The 25,285-nt window shown below is 46.8% G+C and overlaps 1 protein-coding gene across 12 annotated transcripts in view; it reads left to right on the top strand.

Annotated features, from left to right (window-relative positions):
• CYB5RL (cytochrome b5 reductase like) overlaps nucleotides 1–24,392 on the top strand; it is a 32,460-nt gene extending 8,068 nt beyond the window's left edge. For 5 of the 12 annotated variants that reach the window (XM_072649540.1, XM_072649542.1, XM_072649541.1 and 2 more), the window contains exons 3-7: nucleotides 1,839–1,987; nucleotides 2,795–2,882; nucleotides 18,104–18,208; nucleotides 19,739–19,942; nucleotides 21,708–24,392. In XM_072649540.1, coding sequence (XP_072505641.1) covers nucleotides 1,839–1,987; nucleotides 2,795–2,882; nucleotides 18,104–18,208; nucleotides 19,739–19,942; nucleotides 21,708–21,911 — 750 coding nt within the window. In that variant the 3' untranslated portion in view covers nucleotides 21,912–24,392. The remainder of the gene's footprint in view (nucleotides 1–1,838; nucleotides 1,988–2,794; nucleotides 2,883–18,103; nucleotides 18,209–19,738; nucleotides 19,943–21,707) is intronic. The other 7 variants (XM_072649548.1, XM_072649550.1, XM_072649549.1 and 4 more) reach the window with 3 other exon arrangements.
• Nucleotides 24,393–25,285: the final 893 nt, after the last annotated feature.

The following is a 25,285-nucleotide window of genomic DNA, read 5'->3' as shown; positions in this document are numbered from 1 at the left end:
GATGAAGATCCTGCAAAGGAGACTGAGAAGAAAGGGTCAGACACATGGGAGGAGAACCAAGAGAGGAGGGAGAATCTGGGGAGAGAAGGTGGTCAGTAGAGCCAAATGTCATGGGGAGGTCAAGAAGATGGAGGGCTCAGAAAAGGCTGTTGGACTTGGCAGTTAAGAGATCATTTGTGACTTTAGAGAGAGCTGTTTTGATTGAATGATGAGGCTGGAAGATAGACTAGAGGCTTTAGAAGCAAGTGAGAAGAAATGGAGACCCTGGTTGTGGATAGCTTTCTCAAGGAATTCAGCCTAACAGGAGAGATACTAGACAATGGCTAAGAGAGATGGTGGGCTGCTGGGGTGGTGCCATGGTGCACAGAGCGCTGGCCTTGGGGTTCGATTCTGGCCCCAGACACTAGCTGTGTGACCCTGGGCTAGTCACTAACCCTCTTTGCCTCAGTTTCCTCATCTATAAAATGAGTTGGAGAAGGAAATGGCAAACCCCTCCAATGTCTCCGCCAAGAAAACCCCAAATGGATTTTTAGTCCTACAGGACTGAAGTGGACAACAAAAGCAGAGATGGTCGAATCAAGTGATGGGGGAGACATGGCTGTGTCAGCAGGCAGTAGGGAAGGAGCCAGTACACAGGGAGAGATGTGCCTTTGTCAAAGAGCAGGGCCACCATCTCCCACGAGACAAGGTGAAGGAGGAGACGGCGGGGATGGGAGCAGAGCAAGCCCTCAGGAAAAGACCTCCCTTTTTCAGTGGAAGTTCAAGGGGAGAGGAGGGGGTGGGGAGCAGGGTGCTATGGGAGACAAGAGGAAGAGGGTTACAAAAGCTTCTGAGAGGAGTGAGAGAGGGAATCCAGCCATAGTAATAGTCAGCACCTACTATGTGCCAGGCAGGTGCTGAGTACTTTACAAATATCTCATTGGATCTTCACATTATCACCCCTTGGGTACCTTGGGTATCCCTCAAGGTTCTGCTCGGGGGCCCCCTTCTCTTCTCCCTCTATACTATCTCACCTAGTGATCTAATCAGCTCCCATTGATTCAGTTGCCAGCTCTACACAGATGGTTCCCAGGTCTATAGATGAGGAAAGTGAGGCATACAGGATTAAGTGACTGGCCCAGGGTCACAGGTAGTAAATTTGATTTGAACTTGGGTCTACCTGACTCTAGGCTCAGGGCTCTATCCACTGTACCATCCAGCAGACTAGGGAGTAGTACCAGGATTGCCAGGCTGCAGGAAGGGACCACCTAGTACAATTTGTCGGGTGGCCAGTTGGCCCAGTTCAATTACCTTTTCCAGCTCTGGATCACATGGTGGGCGTGTGCCAGGGTGGGAGTTGGCAGACAGGGTGTGACAAAGGAACCAGGGTCTTAAGTGGAAAAGGTTGTATGGGGTTGAACTGGCTCCCCAAGGGATGGAGATAGTGGAGGGAAGCGTAAAAATGTCATCTATATGAAAAACTTCATATATGGATATGGATATGTACATGGATATGGATATGTACATGCACATATGTATACATGTATGTGTGCATACATGCACACACATGTATATGTCTATGCAGCACATTGTAGGTATATACCTACATGCACACGTATGTATATGGCATTGTGAATATATAGGTACCTGTGTATACATACACGGGTGTATGCACATACACAGGCACACACATGTGTATGTGTACTACACATGTATACACACACACATTGTCTCCTTTGATAGAATCTTAACTCCGCGAGGAGATAGCCTGAGCCGTGTTGGTCTCCACAGACCCAGCACCCAGCCCAGTGCCTAGCCTGTAGCAGTTCAGCTGATTGCTGGCCCTTTCGCTGTTGCAGCATCGTCTGTCAGAGCTGAGCCTGGAAACCTTTCGGGCCTTCAGCATTAGTGCCCTGGAGCCGCTGACGGATGACACCTGCCAGGTCCGCTTTGCGCTGCCTGGGAACGAGCAGCTGGGGCTGAGGCCCAGCCAGCATCTCATCCTACGGTAGGAAGCTTGCTCTCCCTCCTGCGCTGGGGCTCATGCTTCTGTGCCTCCCACGGCCCAGCTGAAGGATCCTTCCCTTTAGCCGGAGTAGCTTCCTAGTTCTGCCTTTGCTTCTCACCGGCCTGGGAGAAAGGAGAGACCTGAGTGTGGTCTTTAGGAGAAAAAATGGCTAAAAACTAATGATGGCCTAAAGCGCAGAAAGGAGGAGTGAGGAGAAACTGGTCCCTGTGATAGATCTGTGATGCATTGATCTCACCCAGCCATCCCCTCATTTAATCCTCACAACAACCCTGAACGATAGGTTCTCATTTTTATAGAGGGGGAAACTGAGGCAGACGGAGGTTAAGTGACTTGCCCAGGATCATACAGCTAATAAAGTGTCTGATGTAGGATTTGAACTCAGATCTTCTAGATTTCAAGTCCACTGGGCCATCTAGTTGTAACATGGGGGGAGGGGGCTTAGAATGGATGGCCTCAGGGGGTGGGTGGGGGCCTTCCAGCTTTGAACCTATGGTGCCTGGAGCTAGAATGTGAGTCCAGGTCTTCTGATTCCTAATCTAAGTGAAATCAAGCCTCCTACTGTGTGCCCAGCACTATGTTAAGCATTTGTTGCTGGACAGCCAGGCTAGCTGCTGATTTTGCTTCTTCACCTTCCCGAAATAAAGGGCTCTGTTTCCCTCGTCTGCTGCCATCTCCTCATCTATAAAGCCTCGATGAGACGCAAACGTCCTGCAGTAAAGTGCAGAGAGCTGGCAAGAGGCCGAGGTCTGGGGTCCGGTCCAGCAGCCCTGCCTTTCTCTTTTCTAGGGGGACCGTAGATGGCTTGGAAATTCAGAGAGCCTACACACCGATTAGCCATGGGAGCATGGAGGGGTATTTTGAAGTTTTAATTAAGGTAAGCTTAATTGCTGGCCAGCGCCTCTCCTGGCCCCCATTCTGTTTTGTTCCCTGCCTGGTGACGGGCAGCCGAGCTTCTGCTGATGCGTGTCAGGAGGCTTCCTGCATCTGTGAGGTCATGGACCCTGGCTGACTGGGGGAGGGGGAGGGGGAGCCCCTCCCTCCCCAAGAGGGCTCCTGGCTCCTGGCAAAGGCTTAGAGCTAGCTGCTTTTATGGAAGGCAGGATCAAAATAGGGGCCATAAACATGTCACATCTCAGCTCCTTTTTTTCATCAAGCTGGAGAAGAGAGCTGGGGTGTCTGGGCCTGAGGCAGCAGCAGGAAATGGCAGCCCAGCATATTTGGAGGGATTGTGAGGGTGCAAGATCTGAGACCTAAAGCTGAAAAGGACCTGGTGGCCATCTGCACTGACCCTCCCATTTTACAGAAGAGGAAACTGAGGCCTGGGGAAGTGTAATGACTAACATTAGAAGCAGAGTTATCATTTAGAATGGAGAGGACCCTCCCAGACCATCTGGTCCTAACCCCTCCCCCCATCCTTCATCTGAGGCCCAGAAAGATTAAGCCATCTGTCTGTGGCCACACAGGTAGTGAGAGTCAGGGGCAGGATCATAGATTCAAACCTGGGAAGCCACCCCCATTTTACAAATGAGGAGACTGAGGCCCAGAGAGATCAGGGGACTTAGGTTCATAGACTAACCTCTGGAAGGGACCTCAGAGGAAGTCTGATCCAACCCTCTCATTTTGCAGAGATGGAAACTGAGACCCAGAAAGGATAAATGAATTGCCCAGTGTCATACCACTACCAACAAGGACAGGATTTGAACCCAGACCCCCCTGACTCTAGAGCCAGAGCCTTTTCCAGTCAGATCCTGTGTATACTTACTTATATTGTCTCCTCCAATAGAAGTGAAGGTCCTTGAGAGCAGGAACCCTTTCTGCCTTATTCATTTCCCTGAGGCTTAGTACAACTCCTGGCATATAGTAGGTGCTTAATAAATGCTTTTTCAAATTGCTTGTTTGCTTGCTGTGATCCAAGACTGGAATGCACCAAGTCTGTTTTCTCCCTCACAGCTCCAGCCTGCCTAGCTTGCCCTTCCAGAGCACTCCATATCATGGAGATACCTGATTTCTCTGGTGTTTCTAAGTAACTTGCGAACTCCATAAAAAAGCATCTGGTGGCTCAGTGGATGGAGTGCTGAGCTTGGAGTCAGGAGGACCTGAGATCAAATCTAGCCTCAATTACCCAAGTCACTTAACTACTTTCAGCCTCCGTTTCCTTCTCTGCTAAATGGGGATGATAATACCCTTCTAGGATGGCTGGGAGGATCCAATGAGATGACATTTGTAAAGTGCTTGTGCAGTGTCTGGTACACAGTAAGCACTTAGTAAATTCTTTTTTCCTTGCCCTCCCCTTCCTTGAGAACAGGTGCCCTTGTTTGCTTCAATTTAATGTAACAAGCATTTATTGAACACCAACTGTATGCAGGCTTTGGAGATACCAAAGCAAAAACAAAATAATCTCTGCCCTCAAGGAGTTTATGTTGTCTTGGACCATGTCTGGACCTGAACTTGCATCTCCAGGCTGTAGTCTCTTACCAGGAGTGTGCCAGAGCCAGTTCCAACCTGTTCAGCCGGTTGTTATATTTAATTAAACACTCACTGTGAGCATTTATGCATCAGAAATTAGCAAACCCAACAAATTAGGGCTTGATTTAATGTTTTGTGGATTGTTGAGACAAGAAAGTGATAGGAAAATGTTCATAATGAAGATTAACTGAAGTGTGGCCCGGATTCATTTTTTTCAGAGAGCCCTTCCCTGAGTATTAATGTGCTCAGCTGGTAAAAGGCAGGGAGGCTGTCTTGGGGAAGGTTCTTTGACTTCCTAATCTGAGGCACTCTAGGAGGGTGCAGAGAAATGAGGATTTGCTGGTCACTGGCCGTGTGACCTTGGGCAAGTCACTTCCAGTTAAGTTGAATAAGTCAGGAGATTCAAAGAAGCATTTGGGCTGTGCTGCCAACTGCCTTAGTGACTATAGCATTGTCCTTTTAATCTCTCTTTGGGCCTCAGTTGCCATGTCTGGGAAATGGGATTAATATCTGGCCTCCCCACCTCACAGGATCATGAGAAAAGCAGTGTGTCAGCCTGAACTGCCGTGGTTTGGGCTGTGCTCCCCTATTCTCTGGACCTCAGTCTCATTATTTTTGAGGTGAGAGCACTGGACCAGGTGACCTATAAAGTCCCTTCTAGAGCTGACCTCCTCTGATCTGGCCCCTCTTCCCTCTTCTTTCTTTCCCTCTATCCTTTTCCTCTCCTTGCCCTCACCTCCCCCATCCCCTTCTCCTCCCCTTCCCTCTATCCCCCTCCCCTTCTCTCCTCTTCTCTTTCCCTGTCTCCCTCCTTCTCCCTCTCCCCTTCTCTCCTCCTCTCTTTCCCTCTGTCCCTCTCCCCTTGTCTCCCCCTTCTCTCCCCTCTGTCCCTCTCCCTCTCCCCCTCTCCTTCCTTCTGTTCCCTTCCATCTCTCTGTCCCTTTCCTCCCCTTCCCTCTGTCCCCCTCCCCTTCTCTCCCCTCTCTCTCCTTCTCCTTTTCTCTCCTTTTCCTCCCCTTCTGTCTTTCCCCTTCCCTCTCTCCCTCCTACTTCCTCTCCCTCAGAGAAGTCTCTTGTGCCAGCCTGGACTTTAAGCTACCCAGGTCTTGGGACTCTGGCTCTCTAGCCTCCCTCTGCCTCCTCCCTCTGTCCCCCTCCCTTTGACTCCCCCTCCTCCTCCCCCTTCCTTCTGTCCCCCTCCCTCTCTCCCCAAGTCTTGGGTCCCTAGTTCTCCAGCCTTCCCTTCCCGCTTCCCAGTGATTCCAGAGCTCCCCACACCGTCTCCCACCTGCCTTGGCTCCCCACGTTGGGTGTGCGGAGGGGGTGCTGCTTAACAGCTCAGCGTGGAAGCATCTCTTCAGAGAGACTGTATTTCTCCCAGCTGTGAGATTGATTATCCTCCCTGGGCAACTGTAAAGCTTCTCTTTTAGGGGAATGATTAATTATCTCTGAGCCACTGGGGCTAAATGGGGCCTTAAACATCTCTGCCAAGTGAAGCTGCCTGAGAGACAAGGACCCGGGGGAAGGAACTCCAGACTAGGGATCTGGGCCTAGGTTGTGTCCCCAGCCCCTCTCAGCATCAATGCCTCTGAGGCCAGCCAGGCCTGCGCTGGGGTGAGGAAACTGAGGCCCAGAAAAATAAAATGCCCTAGGTCACAGTGGAGGGATTTGAACCCGGGTTCTCTGTCTCCAGAGCAGATTCCTCTTTTTATTGGACCACCTTCAAAAAGTGCTCTCCTTCCTGACTTTGGGCAGTTCAGTTTCCCTTCCCAAGCCTCAGTTTACTCCTTAAAGTAAGGGAACTGATCTCTGCCTTTTCCCTCTCATAGGGCTTCATAAACAATAAAGCTCATGTCACATACACAATCACTGGAGGCAGTGTGGCCTAATGGGTAGGGACTGACCTCTGAGTCAGAAAGACCTAGATCCAGGTCCCGTCTTGGATACTTAGTGGCTTTTGAAACCCTTCCCAGTCAGGCTGACTTCGTCATTCACAACTTCTCTGCCCAGATGCCATGACCGTCCTGCTGCTGTTCTATCTTCCATCTCTGAAGCACTGGCTTCTTCCCATCGAGAATCCCCGCCCATCCTCCCCTTCACTTCTCAGAAGCCCTTATTTCCTCCCAAACCCTTCCCTAACCCTAACCCTAACCTTGCTGGGCCCCAGCTACAAATGCGCCACCCCCCCAAACTGATTCTGAATTGAGCTTCACGTTGTCTCCCTCGATAGAGGGGAAGCTTCTCAAGGGGAGGCACCATTTCATTTATCTGTGTATCCCTGGCACAGTGCCTGGCATACGGTAGGTACTGAATAAATGTGGACTGATTGCTACACAGGTGGCCCTGACCGTGTCACTTGGGGTCCCAGGGCTCACCTCTCTCCTAGGACTTGGAAGTTTTAAAACATGATCGTTGGTTTGGAACAGCTTTGTGTGGGGAGAGGGAGTGTTTTGCATGGATAAAATTACAGGTTCTGATAAAGATGTTGGGCATCAGAAGGATGCCATCCTTCCATCATCTCTGCATGGGAAGAGAGGGTGGGGGAAGGAGATGAGTGGAGCTGGACTCCCCTTGCGAGTGTCAAGGGAAAGAAAGAGCCCTGGGAGCTGCCCTGAGGGAGAAGGGGGTGCTGTGATGTGGTGGTTTTCTCTGGCTGGCTAAGTTTGTGTTCTAGCTTCTCTCACTATCTCTCTGTCTCTCTCTCCCTGTCCTCCTTCTCTCTCTGTTTCTGTCTTTTCCTTCTCCATCTCTCTGTCTCTCCCCACTTTTCTCTCTCTGTTTCTCTCCCTCTCCCTTTTCCATGTATCTCTGTCTCTGTCTCACACACACACACAAGAAGGGGCCTCTCTAGAGTCAGGGTGTGCTACAAGCTGCACAGCCTGGGCCTTGGGGGTAACAGATCCTTGTCTCAGGCAGCTGTATCCTGGACATCACTGTCTGAGGCATTCCCTTTCCCCGCCCTGTGCTCCCATCAGCAGTCTTGGAATCCTGGCAGTTAGAGGTCACAGGAACCTGACACTTCATAGGTAAAGAAAACAGATTAACTTGGGCAAGTCTTGGTATTCCAGAGCTTATCAAGAAATGATCCCTGCTAACTGGGTATTGATAAGGGAGGGAGCTAGCGGTTAACCCCAGAGAATGATTGTTGGAGCATGGTTACCATGGTAACCTTATTTTGATTGGATGGGGATAGACAAGGGTTGTGAGGGGGTAGGGAGAAAGAAGTAAGTGACTTCCCCCCCCCCCTTATACCATAGTGTTTCTAACCTGGAAGAGGAGTAGTGATAATATGAGCCAACATTCACATGGGACTTTTGTTTTGCAAAGCACTTTACAGATATCTCATTTGATCCTCACAATAACCCTGGGAGGGAGGTGCTACTAGTACCCCTCATTTTAGAAATAAGGAAACTGAGGCAATCGGGGTTAAGTGACTTGCCCAGGGTCACGCAGCTAGTAAAGCATTTGAGGCTGGATTTGAACTCGAGTCTTCCTGACTGCAAGCCCAACGCTCTATCCACGGTGCCACTTCACTGCCTTGAGTGATAGAGATGGGGCCTATAAAGGGACTGTAGTTTGAAGTCTTTCTCAGAATGAGCAAGGCAGCTCTCTTCCTTAGAGTCATCAAAAATTGCTTCTTTGAGTTGGGAAAATCATCTCATCCAACCCAACTCACAAGTCCCATTTATAGACTCCCAGACAAGTAGGCAAGTAGTGTCCCATAAACACCTCCTGGCATGGAGAATCCTCTGCCTCCCCCAGCCCCCATTCGATGTTTGGACAACTCTTGTCTTTAGGATGGGTTGAGCAGAGATCTGTCCTTAAGTGTCTGCCCAGTAGCCTGAGGGCTTCCCCCTTGAGGGCCAAGTAGATAAAGTTTAACCTCTCTTCCCATCACCTTTCCCTGGTCATCCTCCAGTGTGTCCATTCCCCTTCTCAGAATTAGCCAGCCAATGGCAGATGTGACCTGGGCAGACAACAGCAGGACAGTCATGCTCAGGATCTGCCCTCTGGTCTTCCATTCCTGCATGCCAGAGCAACATCAGGTCACAATGCCGCTCGCTCATTGAGCTGCTAGAATTCTTCTTCCATATGACCTGCTTCCCAGCTGTGACTCCCCTGTCTCCACTTGTACTTGTATTTTTTTTAGCCTCCATGAAGGACTTTGCATTCATCCCTCTTGGATTTCTTCTTCTTGACATCAGCCAGCCGTGAAGATATTTTCACATTCAGCCACCTAATTTAGTAGCTATCACTCTCAGCCTTGTGCCACCTGCCAATCCCAGAAATATCCCTTCATCGTACTCATTAACAAAAACACCGAGGATGGGAACCACGCTGTGGCTAAACCTTCTCTCTCCCCGTCCCAGTTCCTAATACACATCAGGACCTTAATAAATTATGTCTCCGAAATGTATGGATGAATAAGCAGGGCCAAAGCCAGATGCCACGGCCATCCCATCAGAGACCTGTCTTTGGTTGATGGTCTTCTACTAGTGAGGATTCCTTGAGACCTGCCGTTCAACTGCTCCCAGCCTTCCTAAGTCTGTTACCAGCTGGTCCACATCTCTCCATCTTGTCCAATGACTTCTTAAGAAACTTGGCCAAATGCTTGGCTGAAATCAAGATCCATTGCCTTCCCCTGGTCTGATAGACTGGGCAAAATAAAAGGTGGGGGAGAGAGGTGAGTTGCCTGACTCATTCTTCATGAGACCCCCTGGCTCTTGGTGAGCTTTCTGTTCTCTCCTAAAGACTCACAAACCATCTCTTTAATATCCTGTGCTAGAATTTTACCAGCAATCCATTGCCTTCCTGGCCTTTGGAAAGTTCAGCCCCACTGTGGTCCTCTGGCACCTCTCCCATTCACTCCACTTCCTCAGAGGTGGATGACATCAAGTGGGTTCAATACTCCCATCTCCTGGGCCTGTTGACTTCATCTCATTTAAGGGGGTTAGAGGCTCTCTAGTTCTCACCTCTCCTAGGTTCCAGTCCTCCAATCATCATTATTGTTCTATCCTTCCCAATCTGGAGATCATTCTCTGGGGTAAAGGAAACAGAAGCAAAATAGGAGCTGAGTAGTTCTGTCTTTTCTCTGTTACTTCTTCCTATTCATTCTTCCTCATTGGTCTCCTTGCTTCCAGTCTCTCCCCACTCCAGTCCACCCCACATTCAGCTTTATTTTACTAAAATGGAAGTCTGATCATGTTGTTCTCTCACTCAGTAAACTCTAATGGCTCCCTATCACCTCTAGGAGAAAATGTAAGAAAGAATGGAAAAATAGCCTGCCTGTGTTTTAATGGGCCACATGTTGGCGCTGATGAGAAGGGCCTGAGACTTCTCTTCATGTTCACGGGCTTACGGGATGCCTTCCATCAGCAAAGAGGGCGATCACAGCTTGGGACCCATGAGAGCCTGAGGCCCTTCCACACCTGGAGGCTCATAGCAGTTTACCTCCCTAATCATATTTTTCCAGGGAGGATCATTTTGACGTTTTCTTTGTCAGTTGGGAATCAGAAACAGAGAATAGTTGTGCATGCTCCAGATTCATATTTGGACTGCCTTGGGCATAATGCTCTGTACTTACTCATAAGGACCATGCTCAAAGACTGGGAGAGAAGCAGAGCGGATCCCAGATCGGATGTCTAGGCCCAGTGCCTCTGAGGGTACAGGACTTTGAGATCTAGGATCACTGCCACTTTCCCTGGTTGCTCTCGAGAGGAGAATGATATTTAGCTTACTATCACCATCTGAGTTTCCTACCACCAAACGCTGGTTACACAAAAGACCATCACAAATGCCTCCTTATCAAAGTAAACAGAATTCAGAATATATAGAGAGTAGGATAAACCAAAGACTGCACAAGAGTAAAGAATTTCTTTGGCTAGGAGCAAGATAAAATATATCCACTCAACCAAGGAGGGAAGGAATAATCTCACCAAGGGGTGAGATTCTCTTAAGAGTTTCTAGGGTTGCAAGCATGTAGGGCCATGTTGGAGGTTGGCTCCCCACATATCTGTAGCTTCAGGGAGAACCAAAAGTCCAAGCTTGATCTCTTGAATATCTTTCTGAAAGTCTTCCAGCCACTTGAAGAAATCCTTTCTCCCTTCACATAAGATACACAGCAGTGAGGCTCAGTGTTCTGTCAGCCAATCCAGAATCATGTACCCTTACACATAGTACACACAATCACAAATCTATCGTTCATAGCACTGCTCAACCAAAGTGAGTGGAGGTGTTACAAGTAAACCCTTGGACATTCAAAGCCTTTCATGACCTCGCCTGAAATTCCCTTTCCAGCCTTACACATTTACTTCTTTTCACCCACTCAGTGGTCCAGTCAAACTGACCACCTTAGTGCTTTCATGTATATTACTCCACTGGCCACATCTCTGCCTTTGTTCTAGCTGTCTGGAACAAATATGTCTGGAACAAACTCTCCTCACCTCTCCCGCTTAGAGTAGATAGTTTCCTACAAGGCTCATCTCAAACCTCACCTTCTACATGGTGCCTTTCTTGACCCCCTCCCCCAGTTGCTAGTGACCCCATCCCCACCAGTAATTTTTTTTATATATTTGTAATCTGCACATTTTATCACACCCATTAGAATGGAGGCTGCTTAAAGACAGGGACTGATTTACACTGGTATTTGTGTCTCCAGTACCTAGCACATGGTAGGTACTTTTAAAAATGCTTATTGACTACATGTTTCTGAGCCCATATCCTGTTTCTTCCTTGATCTTCTTCTTACCCCCAACATAGCTTTGTTTTCTTTCTTTTTTAAGTCTGAGACAAATGAAAAGCCTGAGATACAGAGCTTCTGGGTAATTATTAATCAATTCATTAATTAGGCTAGCTGATAATAAATTGATGGTCAGTGGTGATCACTGAATGCTTAAATACCTCTGGAAAAAGGGGTTGCCCCTGAGATGTAGAAATCAACCCTGATTGGTTAATGATTAATGAGTGGGTGGACATAGTAATGAGGAGGTGGGCTAAAAGTCTTTAGCTCCTCCAGCTGACAACGTGACTGCTGCCTCCATCTCTCCCCAGAGCACTCTGGTTGATTTTCTCCTTCATGAGCTGTGTTCCTTAGACTGCAATGGAGAAGTGCAAGGGCATGTACATTGATGCTTGAGGGCTGTTTATATTATAAACAAAAGTCAGATCCCCTAGTTTGTGGGGTCCACCCAAGACCAAGGAGGGTGCACCCCGAGGGTTAGGCCAATCTCATCTCTGAGCCTTGTCCTTCAGGGACTAACCAGCTTATCTACAGGGATTGGTGCCTGGATGAGGAAATAAAAAGGAAAAACCTTCATCCTCATTTAATGATTTGTTATTAATATAATCGAAAAATAATCACTTCTCTCAAGTCTTTTTATTTTCTTAGTTTTTTATTCCTAACCTCTACTCACGCTCTACTTAGGCATCCTGTTGTTTTGACAAATAGTCGAAACTACTCCTAAATTCCTCCTAGCACCTTTCTTGAATGAATGAATGAGGAGGTGACTGAATGAAAAAACATTCATATTAAGCACAAACTCTGGGTCAGGGTCAGGCATTATGTTAACTACTGGGGATGAGCAAGACAGTCCTTGCCTTTCAAGGATTTCCATCCTAATGTACAAGAGACAGACAGAGACCAACCGGGTCATGTTGGTTGGGTAGCCCGTAGAACAGAGAGAGGGCTTGAGCGGTTTAGATTTGGAGAAATCTCGCCCATCTGGAGCCTCTGCTCCAGGGCAGGGGCTGGAGTGCCAGAGGAGGTCAGAGAGTATGGTGGCCAAGCAGGAAGATGCCTGTGCCCTGTTCTTGGTGCTGAACTCTCTCTCCCTTGTACTGTAGTTACCCCTCCTCCCTTCCATCTCTTGGGCATGTCCCTTTCGATTCAGTTTCTTGGCTAAGTCTGTTCAGCTGCATCTCTTTCTTCAGACATTTCCTCTCCTTATTCCCCAGTGGACACAATGGTAATTGTGTTAGCAGAATTTATTTCATTATTAAGCCTCCCATCCTTCTTGGGTCAATTTTAGCAAACTAGTCCTTTGGCAAACCAGCCCTGCAGGTATCTGGACTGTTCTATCTCTGTACTCTTTAAGATTCACTTTTCTAAAGTACAGTTCTGCCTTAGCCTAGTGTTCTTATCTCTCTATCACAAACCCTTGAGAGGGTGAGAAGCCAACAGAAGTAAAAAACTCATATTGAGATTATACTGATTCAAACAGAGGAGACTGTGGTCCACTAAAACCCCCAGATCTCTTTTCAGCTCCTTTTCATTTTGTTCTTTGGAATTGACTTTTTGTGCTAAAGTGTAAGTTTTTACTTTTATCCTTAGTAAACTTAATCTCATTAGGTTCAGTCCAATGCTCAAATCTGCCAAAATCTGTCTGGATCCTGACTCCATCATCCAATGTGTTAATGGTCCTTCACCAGGTTTTTCATATGATGAGGTCTTCCAAAGGTGATGTTTTTCCACTTCTTCTAACAGTCCTCCTTTATTGGTTAGAATCCAATCTAGAATAGCAGTATCCCTGCTTCCTATCTTCTGAAATAGGACATGAATAGAACTAGCTAATTACTAACAACTTAGCACCCATGTGAAGGAGCCAAGCCGTCAGTAACTGGGAAAGCACGCAACAGAAAAAAGCAAACAAAAGGGCCTTCAGAACCCATATGATGAGCCACTTACTAAGAGGCTTTGCACAGACTTTTTTCACTGACTACAATCGTGTAGATAAAGGAATATAATGGTTTTCCTGGGAGTTGAGTGGAGAACCAAGTTTTAGTAGTTAAGCAGTGATTGATAATAGTTGAATTAGTGACAAAGGATTCAATTTACCCTGGTCAGACACGTTGATTAGTTCTGGGCACTACATTTTAGGAAGGACATAAATAAGATGGAGTGTCCAGAGGGCAGCCAGGTTAGTGAAGGGCCGGGAGCTCCTGCCATGAAAGGATCAGCTGGAGGAAGCAGAGATCGCCGAGTCACAGAGTCACAGAATCACAGAATTGAGAGCTGGGAGGGATCTTCTTGACCATTTAGTTCAACCCCCACAAAAATAAGTGTGAAATTTTTACTTAATCTTTTGAACTTAATCTTGTTAGGTTCAGCCCAGATCTGCCCAAATCTGTTTGCATTCTCATTCCATCGTTCAATATGTTAATGGTCCTTCACCAGGTTTAAAATTTGATGTAAATTTAACAGTCTCCGCATTTTGATGATCACTGATCTCTCCTTTTATTCAAGGCACTTTTGATAAGAATATAAGGCCCTCCACTGGAGACTTCTGCCAAGTTGACATTGAATCATTGTAGAAGAACTCAGTACCCTGCTATTTTGGCACAAGTCTACCAGGAATAAGTTTATCAGTTAAACCCCCAAGCCTCTCTGCTTAGAGAAATAAAAACTCAAAGGGACAGAATTCATCCTGCTTTTGAAAATCTCTGACATAACAAACAAAAGAACTCTAAGAGCCCATGTGATGAGCAGCTTACTAAGAGGCTTTTTTATTGACCATTTTTAGGGTTCATAAGATCTTAGATTTAGAGCTGGAAGGGACCTTAGAGTCCAATCCCCTCATTTTACAAATGAGGGAAATGAAGGACAGGGAGGCATGTGACTTGGCCAGGGTCACACAACCAATACTTATCTAAGGCATTTCAAGAACAAAGACAAAATTAATTAATAAATTCTTAATAGTAAATTAGCTTTGGCACACCCTGGAAATTCATTTCCCTAAAATCATTTGATCCTTCTCTAACCTCTAAGGATTCCTTTTTCAACCTAGTCAAAGTGGACCTAGTCAAAGGTGAACCCAAGAGATGCTTCTGTTAATTGAATTAATCAAGAGAAGTTCTAGCTTTTAGATTGTTACCTTTATTGATTTCTGAGAGGATTCCTTTCTGTGCTCCTCCATTGAGAAAATGATCAGGTGTTGGATAAAAATAAAACAAAAAAGATTGCCCTTTGGGGACCATTTCCCCTGGACTGATAGTTAAAGAAAGGCTGAGAAAGTTTCTCATTCAGTTTAGATTCAGGATTTCACTGACATGCTATACTATGCTAATAGTTCTTAATATTTTCCCCAAGTGATAATGGGGATAGGGGAAGTGCTTTCACTCCATTAACAACAACTATGATCTGACCATCCAAGCAGTTCTGAATCTACATAATTGTCTTATTGTCTAGTCCACATCTCTCCATCTTCTCCACAAAAATGGGATCAGACACATTATCAAAAGTTTTGCTAAAACCTATGTAACTTATATCCATAGCATCCCCGCATCTGCTCGTTTAGTAATCCTGTCCAAAAAGCAAATGAAGGGAGTCTGGTATGATCTCTTCCTCATGGAGCCAGGCTTGACTTTTTGTGATCACTGCTTTCCTTTTTAGACATTCTCTAACCATGTCTTTTTAGGGCTGCTAGGTAGTGCAGTAGATAGAGCCAGGCCTGGAGTCAGGAAGATTCATCTTCATGAGTTCAAATCTCATCCCAGACACTTACAAGCTGGGTGATCCTGGGCAGGTCACTTAACCCTGTTTGCCTCAGTTTCCTCATCTGTAAAATGAACTGGAGAAGGAAATGGCAAACTACTCCAGTATCTTTGCCAAGAAGACCCCAAATGAGGTCACAGAGAGTCAGACACTGAGGAACAACAACCACCACCATCTCTTTAGCAATGCATCCTAGTGTGCCTCAGGAATCGATGTCTGCAGATTCTTCTCTCTTCCATTTTTTCAAATCTGGACAACTCTGGCCATCCTCCAACCTTGTGGAGATCTTTTCTATATCTCTGGCACTGACCACATTCACCTGTCAGTTCTTTCAGCACCTTGGTCAGAGATTTGACTTTATCACACTCAGCTAGATGTCCCTTTCTTATCTTGAGTATCAACTCTCTGTTAATTATTTTTGTTCTGCCATTTTCATTGCAAAAATCATTCCTTTTAGCAAAAACCAAACAAATGAATAAATGACATTTTCTCTCTGTTGTATGCTGTCACTGTCCTAGCCACTCCAAGCAAAGGCTCAGTCCCTTCTTTGATCCTTCCCAGTACAGCTTTTCAAAAACCATTTTGTCTTTAGCTCCCTTCACCAGCTTTAGCACTCCTGACACTATTCGTACGGGATAGTGTCGTAGACCTACATCGATCCTCTGTTCCCTGGTCTTGTTTCCATCTTTTGTATGTCTCTTTTTAAAAATTAAGTTGATTGGTGAATCCTCTGTATATCCATATCTGTCTATTCAGACAGATACTGCTGGAATTGTTTCACTGTGTGTCTTCAGAATTCCTGAGCATCTCTCACTCTCCTAGGCTGACTTCCCCAAAAGCATTTCCATCCATGAGATCATTCCTATCCTTCCTGATAACTCTGTGAAACTGACTTCCAAAACTTAGGGGGTGTATGTCAGACTATGACCAGATTTTCCCTCATTTTCTATCACAGGTTCTAGGAGGGAGTGGTCACTTCCCCCACAAGATTCTCACCATTTCCATCCCATCTACCAGTTCCTCCCTATCAATGAAAATCAAACACATAATAGAAATCCCCCTTTTTATTTCCTCCCCCTTTTACAGAATGAAGTTATCAGTAAAGCGAGTCAATGAGTTCTTGATTGCCAGAGAGAGATCTCCAGCAAATGTTTGGATAGTTGAAGTCCCCCTTCACCTCCGTGGCATCCTCTCTGCCTCTTCCTCTCTTTCTTATTTCTGTCCACGCAGTCTGGAGCCTATTCCAAGGACAACATTGCTTTGGTTTCCTCCTCCAGTGACCTTTACCCAAATACTTTCAGGTTCTCCCTTGTGCTTCCTGACTTTCCTCACATGAGTAGACCATCTTAATATAAAATGTTTCTTCTCTTCTATCCATCCTATTTCATTTGAATAAGGTCCTCTTATCTAGTTCAGTTATGGGTTTTCCCGCATTGAGTCCTAGTGACTACTATGAAGTCAAACTTGTTTTCTTGCATCAGGACCTTGAGTTCTCTTTGTTTGCTGCCTAGACTTTGAGCATTTGTATGTGAACATTTGAGTCCACGAATTTGACCACTGGCTCCTTTTTTGGATTTTTGTCCCCTGTGAACTTCTGAGTTCTTGGATTCTAATTTTCCCCTTCTTTTTTTGTAGCTGCTCTCTAAAACAGAGATTCTTAACCATTAGTCCATGGACTTCCTTGACATCTGTGGATAGATTTCAGGGAGTCTGGATGGAAAAAAATTATATCTTTATTTTTGCTAATCTAACTGAAATTTAATTTTCTTCAACTATGAATTTTTAAAAAGCCATTATTCCAAGAAGGGGTCCATAACCATCACCAGCCTGACAAAAGGATCTAGAATACCCAAAGGATTAAGAACCACTGCTCCATAGTAACTCCCTTGAGGGATAAAATCTCTTCCCTCCTTCATCCTTTACAGTTTCAAGTCCTTTTGATTAGACACGCCCACTTTGTTGGGTGTGCTCCACCACTGACTAGACACTTGTTCTTTGCTTCCCAAATTAATTTTTCTCTTCTGCATCCCTTGGCTTTATTGGGCATCAGTGAGGAAAGTATCTTGTCCCCTTGAAGGCTCTGGTTTCTTTCCCAAGACGTTATAATTGTTGATGATATGTTGTAGGCTCCTTCTGAAGGGGTATCATTTGTGCTGAATTATCTGAACTTGGTAGCTGTCATCAGTTTGACAAGTCTTCGGAGGTTCTCTGTTGTTTCTTGGAGACATGCCCCGGGAAGATCACAGACATCTCTAGCACTATCATCTTGTAAAATACTTTGAATCTTAAGGCATTATGTAAATATTAGATACTATCCAGCCCACTGCCTTGGAGCCTTTTGTGGATGAGCTCTCTTACTTGAGAGTGTTGGTGGTTCTGAGTCATTCTTGGGAGTGCACATGACTTAGAGCATCCAGATCCCTGCCTTCAGGGGAACCACATATCTGGGTTCAAAGCACTGGTTGTGCAGGGGCCTTTGGCCTTCTCTTCCTCTCCCCTGTGTAACCCTCTTTGGCACTCCATCATTCTGAGTAGGCTCACATCTCCCCTCTTCTCCTCCTTCCCCATCCAAGCCTCCCTTCTCTTCTGCCTTCATTTTCCCATTACCCATGTAGAGGGTGAAGGGCTGTTCCTTCTCCTGCAGGAGGGAGGTCATCCCACACTCTACTACATCCACTACATAGACCACAGTCACTTGGATGAGGTAGAAATATAAGCATCGCACATTCAGCACAAGCCATCACAGTACACTCCTAATCTTCATATTGGTGGGAATTGTCTCCCTTGTTCTGTTAACCTACTTGTGGGTTTACATGTCAATTCTAAGCCCTTGGTTAAAACTTTTACAGACAATCGTCATCTCTGAATAATGTGGTCACCCTGACATTTAGTTTTCTCCTTTAGTCCCAACACCACCTCCACTGCTACCTCCACATGCTAGCTTTTTCATCAGTTTGCTGCCCTCTCCCCTCCACTCTGTTGCTTTGCTTTACCCTCTACTTGATCCACATGCCTTTTCTCGTTTACCTTGCGTTGCCTTGCCAATGACCTTCTCCATCATGAATCTACAGCTTCAGGTTCTACTTCATTCTCCTTAATCTCTTTGTGTTCTTCTTAATGTCTTTGACTTTCCTTTCCAGTGCTATGAGACAGGGCTCATGTCCCAATATGTCAAGGCCTGGAAAGTTGGTGATACGGCATTTTGGCGGGGACCTTTTGGGGGCTTCCCCTACAGACCAAACCAGGTGAGTACAAGATAGGGGGCTGGTGTCATGGCCCTTGAGATTCCTTCCCAAGCCAGATGAGAAAAAGCCACCACAGAAGTGGCTTTTAAGCTTCTTCTAGGGAGTGAGGGGTTTCAGTATATTCATAATGAGCCATTAGTGTTTACTTATGTTATAATTTTAATCAAGGTTTATTTTTATAAAGAAAAAAAGCAAAATCCTTTAAATCCTGTCCTTTCCATTCCTGAATCTCAAACGCCCTTGCATTCTTGGAGGCTGAGAGAGCTGCAGGTGATGAGGAGGACAAACACCAAACCTCTGTCGCCTTCTTTTCAGGGAGCCCAGAGGTCTTTCATCATCTACTTAGAGCTGGAAGAGGCCATGGGGATTAGCTAGCCCAACAAGCTCATTTGAGAGTTGGGGAAACTGTGGCCCAGAGAGGTCAAGAGACTTGGCCAAGGTCACGCATGTAGAAGTAGCAGGTCTAGGATTTGAATCCAGGTTCTCTAACTACAAAGCCAGTTGTATAGCTGCTGTGCCTCATAAGCTCTTGTGCAAACCTTTCCAAGGGTCTAGAGCAGGAGGTGTGTGTGTGTGTGTGTGTGTGTGTGTGTGTGTGTGTGTGTGTGTGTGTGTGCGCACACACGCATGTGCACATGTCCTGGACCCCTTGGGCAGGTGGACTGGGAAAAGATAAGTGATGGAAGGCTTCCACTGCCAGAGTCAGAATGGCTCCAGAGGGAGCCACAAGAGGTGTTGGAGTGAGGGATGGCATGACCCGAGCAAGGCCTTAAGAAGTTGATTCTGGCAGCAGGGCCAGAGACAGGACAGATATAAAGCAATGCAAGAAGTTTCCCAAGATTTGAAGGTCTTCAGTCAGTCAGCAAGTATTTATTAAGTGCCTACTGTGTGCTGGGCATGACTCTAAGTCCTGGGGATATAAAGCAAAGCAAAAACACAATTCTGTTCTCAAGGAGCTCACATTCTAACAGGGGAGGCAGCAACCAAGTATAATTATGTATCTACAGAATGTGCAGTCGTAATGCCCACTCGCCACCAAGGCTACAGGTTGGAATGGGTACTTTGAGGCCTCTTCCAGCTCCCATCTGCTAGAATCTCTTTTTTCTTTCCAGTAGGGAGGTGGGGAGAGAAGGGGAGCAGGCCCAGAAAGGTGAGAAGGCTAGCCCCAAGTCAGAGCAGGGAGCATCAGAGACAAGGTTTGAGCCAGAGCCTCTGAGTCCTGAGAAAGGGCCTTTGTCCTGTACTAAGGGACAGGAAAGGAGCCAGAGTGCAGGTGGTGGGGGAAGGAACAGTGTCCACGGGGGTGGGGCTGAGGGGCTGCTATGGCCTGCTTTTTCTGTTAAGGTCTTTGGTTTTCTCTCTCTCTCTCTCTCTCTCTCTCTCCCTCCCTCCCTCTCTCTCTCTCTCTCTCTCTCTCTCTCTGTCTTTCTCTCTCTCTCCCCCCATCTCTTTTCTCTGTGTCTCTCTCTTCTTTTTTTCTCTCCCTTATCTCTTTCTCCCCCTCCTTCTCTTTCTCTCCTCTCTCCTCAGTATGGCGAGCTCCTCATGCTGGCCGCAGGCACTGGCCTGGCACCCATGCTGCCCATCCTAAAGGAGATCACAGACAATGAAGAGGACGAGACATTCATCACCCTGGTTGGCTGCTTCAAGACCTTTGAGAGCATCTACCTGAAGCCATTCCTCCAGGACCAGGCTCGATACTGGAATGTTCGGACCTTCTTCGTCCTCAGTCAGGTGAGGCCAGAATGGGGGAGGGGGAGGATGAGCCCATGGGAGATCATCCCCAGGCCGATCTGCTCACCCTCTGCCATTGGGATCTGTCTGAAAAGACTGTCCAACCTCTGGCTTTGTCTGGAAAGGACCTGGTTGTAGAGTCCCAGGACGTGCATTCAAAATCTGGACTCTGCCCCTCGTAGCCTGGTGACCTTCCTTTCTCTTACCAGGCTCTTTCTCTGTAAAACTGAGGGACTGGACTAAATGACCCAGAGGGTCCCTTTCAGCCCTGACTCTGATCTCTCTGAGAGGGAATAAACTGAGACTGGAACCTGCTCCTCTGGTGCCCCTAGGACTGCAGGTCTGGGAGGGGCCTGGGGGTTAATTTAGTCCAGTTTCTTCATGTTATAGCTGAGCCAGGGGTGTAATGGATGATTTACTGGGAACATGAGCTTGAATCCTGGCTCTGCCCCTGACTAATCATGTGACCCTACCTTTCTCAGCCTCAACTTCCTCATTATACACAATGGGGTTAATAAAAGTGCCTCCCTCCCAGGATGATCATGAAGATCCAATGAGATAACATGTGTGAACCTTGCAAACCTTGAGCCACTTGAAGCTCATTTTACAGAGGAGGCAGAGGCCCGGGGAGATAAATAAAGGAAGGAAAAACACAAGCATATGTTAAGAGCCTACTATGTGCTTGGCATTGTACAAATATCAAATCTCATCTGATCCCATTTTACAGATGAGGAAACTGAGGCAAACCGAGGTTCCCAGGGTCACACAGCTACTAAGTGTCTGAGGTAGGATTTGAACGCAGGCCTTCCTGACCCTGGGTCCAGTGCTTTGTCCATTCTGCCAGCTGCTCTGACTAATCCCAGTGCTGGTTCAGCTGACAGACCTGTATATGATAACTAAACTGAGCATCCAGAGGCCTAGGTCTGATTTCCCCCTCCCCCCTCAACAGCTTTGTGACCATAAACAGAATGGCCTTCTAGGCCTGCCAGTGCAGCTCTCCCATATTACAGAGAGAGAAACTGATGCCCAGAGAGGGCCCTAGACTCACAGATACAAAGGAGCTTAGAGGCCCCCTATTCCAATCTGGTTTTACAGAAGGGGAAGTTAATAACTGAGGAGTTAAGTGACTTACCCAGGGTCACACAGCTAATAAATGTTAGAGGTGAGATTTAAATCTATCCCAGAGTCAGCACTCAGGTCCCAGGCTACCAGAGGGGAAGGCTTTTGGCTAGGGGTGCAGGGCCTGCCTGGCCACTCTCAGAGGCTCATTATGGGGAAGTTGGTCAGTGGGTTCCTTCTCACTGCCAGTAACTGGGAAGCTATTTGGGGGCAGGGCAAGGCATGAGGAGCAGAGTTGGGGGAGACCCTTTGGCTAGAACTAAGGAGACCTTGAAGGAGGATAGAATAAGAAAAAACTGATAGGGGCCTGGGGCGCCAGGAGGGAGGAGAGAACCTTGAACACCAGAATGAGAAGTTTGTATTCTGTCCTCTTGCCAGTGGGAAGCGATGTAAGGCCTGAGCAGGGAGGGCAGCAGCATTAAGAAGTGGTCCCCGAGGCCCAGGCCTCCTTTGTCTAATGGGAGATTTGGACTAGCTGGCCTTCCAGCTCAAAATCCCCTCCCTGCTCCTCCTTTTCCCCATTTGTAAAATGAGAGTGTTGAGCTAGGCCCTTTCAGCACGACATCTGTGACTCCTCTCAACTACCAGGGGAGGGAAGGAGATGCCAACCATGTTCATCTCACCACGTCTCCTTTTGTCTTCACAGGAAGCCTCCCTGAACCAACTACCCTGGAGTTACCAAGAAAAGACCCACCTGGGTCGTCTCAGCCAGTCCCTGGTCCGGGAGCTAGTCAGCTCGTGCCGGAGGAAGCCCTTTGCCCTGGTCTGCGGGCCATCCGAGTTTGTTGGAGACATGGCCTTATATTTGCAGGGGGCTGGGCTGTCTAAGGAGTCCTACTTCCTGTTTTAGTCCCTGCTGGCCATGGAGGGAGAAAGCAGAGAGAGGATGTCATGGCCCATCTCTCCAACCCCCTATAGCTGAGGGAAGGGTGGTCCAGAGAGGGGAGAACTTTGGGTCAAGGTAGACTTAGGGGAAACCAACCCTGGAAAGAATCCTGGAGCCAGAGGCAGAGGACTTGAGTTCACATCCTTCATAACACCCCTGAAGAGGGCTGACCCAGCTTCCAATTGCAGACCTATTGTGACAGGAACTCACTACCTCCCAAGGCAGCCCAATCCACAGCAGGTCAGCTCCACGTTGGAGATGATGCTTCTCAACACTGAGCTGAAATCTGCCTCAGTCCGTCTGCTCATTGGTCCAAGTTCCGCCCTTTCTCCTTCAAGTCCTTAAAGATGGCTCTTCTGTGCCCACTGAGCCTTCTCATCTCCAGGCTAAGCTTCTAGGGGTCTCTGCCCATTGCCTTTCATTCTGCCTTAAGAACCAAGCTCAGAATCACAAAATCTCAGGGCCAGGGAAAGATGCCAGGGGCCATCTCGTCCAGCTGCTGCTACCTGAGCAGACATCAGCAACTCCCCTGACAAGTGGCCATTATCCTGCTGTGTGATACTTCTAGTGACAGAGAACTCACCACCTTGCGAGGCAGCCCGTTCCAGTCTCAGACGGCTCTGATGGCTAAAACAATGTGCCCTGCTTTCACGCCAAATCATCAGCTTCTCTGTGCCTTCCCCAACTTGTTTCTGGGCATAAGGCATTGATGGGGGCACAAAGGGAGTCTCAGCGTTGTGGGGGGCATGGGTTAGGGAGGAGGGAGAGAAACACAAACTGCTCCTTCCATGACTTTACCATGGACCAGTATGTCTTCAGATCTCCCAGGGATAGGGGAGAAAGCCTAGTGGGTTCTGTGCTCTCCACTCACTTAGGAAAGGAATCTTGAGCTCCTGGGAGATTTCTCCTGTGTCTGAGCAGTGGTAGGTCTTGGGATTTAGCTCCAAGCACCTCACTTTACCAGTCAGCACATGATGGCGTTAAACAGCAGGACTAGCATTTGAACCCAAGTCTTTGGTGTCTGTTGTAGCCTGGGCTCCTCTCTTTGCCACATCATTAGTTGCAGGCTCAGCCATCTTGTGTCAGAGGCTCCTTGCTTTCTTGTCCAACAAGTGGAGGCAGGGCCCCTGCCTCTTGAGGATCACAGCTCCTAAGGGGGCTTCATAGGCACGTACGGGTATACATATGGTCTCCCTTGAGAGCAGGGGCTGTTTCTTTGTGTCCCTAGTGCCTAGCACAGAGCCTGACACATTGTTGGTGCTCAATAAATGCTTGCAGGTGGCTTGATTGTGTGGACATAGGCAGGTAGGCTGGGGGAGGGGGGGAGGTGGTTATCAGAACACTGGTCAGCAAAGGTAGACATCGGGACACAAAGCTAGGCTGTCCAGGAAGGAGGGAGGAGCAAAAGTCCCACTGTCTTCTACCCTGGTCAGACCACATCAGGAAAGGAAGGTCCTTGACCCCCAGGAGATCACAGGACCCAGTATTTAGAGGATGGGAAACTTAGAGATCCTCAAGTCTAACCTTCTCATCTTACAGATAAGGAAACTGAGACCACCGAGGTGGAATGACTTGCCCAAGGTCACGCAGTAAATATTAAACGCAGGATTTGAATCCACTTGCTCTGATTCCAGAACTTTTGCTAGGAAGATACAAGCAGGAGAGTTAAATCACCTTTGTGACGTGGGTGTCACAAGGTTTTGTACGTGAGAAGACAGCTTTTCCTCAGTAAGCACAGAAAAGAAGGAAAGCGGTTCATCTGGAAGACTGTTAATAGTATTTTGGTGCCATCTTTTTGGCGCTGTTTGCATCTTTTCTACAAGATTATTCCTGGACATCCCACCCAAGGTCATTCATTCATGGAACTTGGGGGTCCACTCCTGTTGTCTCACCCTCCACCCTCTTCTCCATTCACACAGCCCCTCCCCTGCCCCAGGTCCTCCTGACCTCTCACCTGGATTATTTTATTCTGTTTATTGATTTGGTTAACTATTTCCCAATTATGTGTAAAGAAAAAAATTTTAACAATCATCTTTTAAAATTGTGAGTTCAAAATTCTCTCCTTCTGCCTGTGCCACCCCCTCATTGGGAAGGCAACCAATCTGACTTCTATGAGACATGGGAGGTCATGCAAAATATTTCCCTATTAGCCATGTTACCAAAAAAAAAAAAAAGAAAACAATTAAAAATTACACTCGAATTTCTACTCAGAGTTCATTTCTTTGAAGGGGGACAGAACTTATCATCATGAGTCCTTTGGAATTATTGTCTTGGATTATTGATCAGAGCAGCTAACTTTCTAACTAGCACATTCGATAACGGAATATTTGTTTTAATTATTTTTCACTTAACAAAAATTTACTTTATCTCCATCCTGCCTCCTCCCACCATTAAAAAAAAATACCCTTATGACAAAGAATCAATTAAAAGAAATTCCCTAATTGTTCATGTGTGAAAAATGTCCTGTTCTGTACCCTGAATCGCTCCCTTTTCTGTTAGGAGGTGGGTAGCATCTTTTATCTTTGGTCTTCTGGAATCATGGTTGGTCATTGCTTGGTTAATTAGTATTCTTAAGATCTTTATAAAGCTACTATATAAGCTTCTGAATCTACTCACTCCACTTTGCATCAGTTCATACAAGTCTTCCTAGGGTTCTTGGAAGCCATCCTTTCTTAGAGCACAATAAAATTCCACCCATTCACAGACCAAGATTTGTTCACCCATTCCCCTTAAGTTTCCAGGGGGATTTGTTGCTACCACAAAAAGAGCGTCCTTAAATGTTTTTGTTGATAAAGGACCTTTTCTTTCATAATCTCTTTGGGGTGTAGGCCTAATGGTCTGACACAGATGATGACAATAACCTGGTGTCCCTACTGTGATCCATAAGTGACAAAGTCAGCGCAAGCCTATCCCCTTTCCAAGAAGTTCCACTTGTTCTACATTGCCTATGGGATGAAGCACACACTGTAGGATGAAAGTTGTCTGCAGTCTATCTTTCCCCGTCTTATTTTATACCCCTTGTCACAGACACTGGGGCTAACCAACTTGACTGCTAGCTCTTCCATGATCTGATCCTGCCCTTTCCTACCTCCATGCATTTGTATAGGTTGTGCTCCTTGCCTAGAGTGAATTCCATCCTTATCCTCTACTGTTGGAATTCTTGTTTTCCTTCAATATCCTCCCCCCCTCCACAAATCCTTTCCTGATGCTTCCTCCTGAAAGCAAGCTTGTGCTCCTCCAATTATCTTAAAGTATTTTATTTGGATCTCTCCTTTGCTGGTAATGATAATTGGTAGCTGGCATTCATGTAATGCCAGGTTGGTAAATTGAGTTACAAA

Source organism: Notamacropus eugenii, chromosome 2, assembly GCF_028372415.1.
Source record: "Notamacropus eugenii isolate mMacEug1 chromosome 2, mMacEug1.pri_v2, whole genome shotgun sequence".
In the NCBI taxonomy this organism is placed as follows: domain Eukaryota; kingdom Metazoa; phylum Chordata; class Mammalia; order Diprotodontia; family Macropodidae; genus Notamacropus; species Notamacropus eugenii.
Note: the sequence above shows the minus strand (reverse complement) of the source record. Positions and strands in the feature narration are given on the sequence as shown.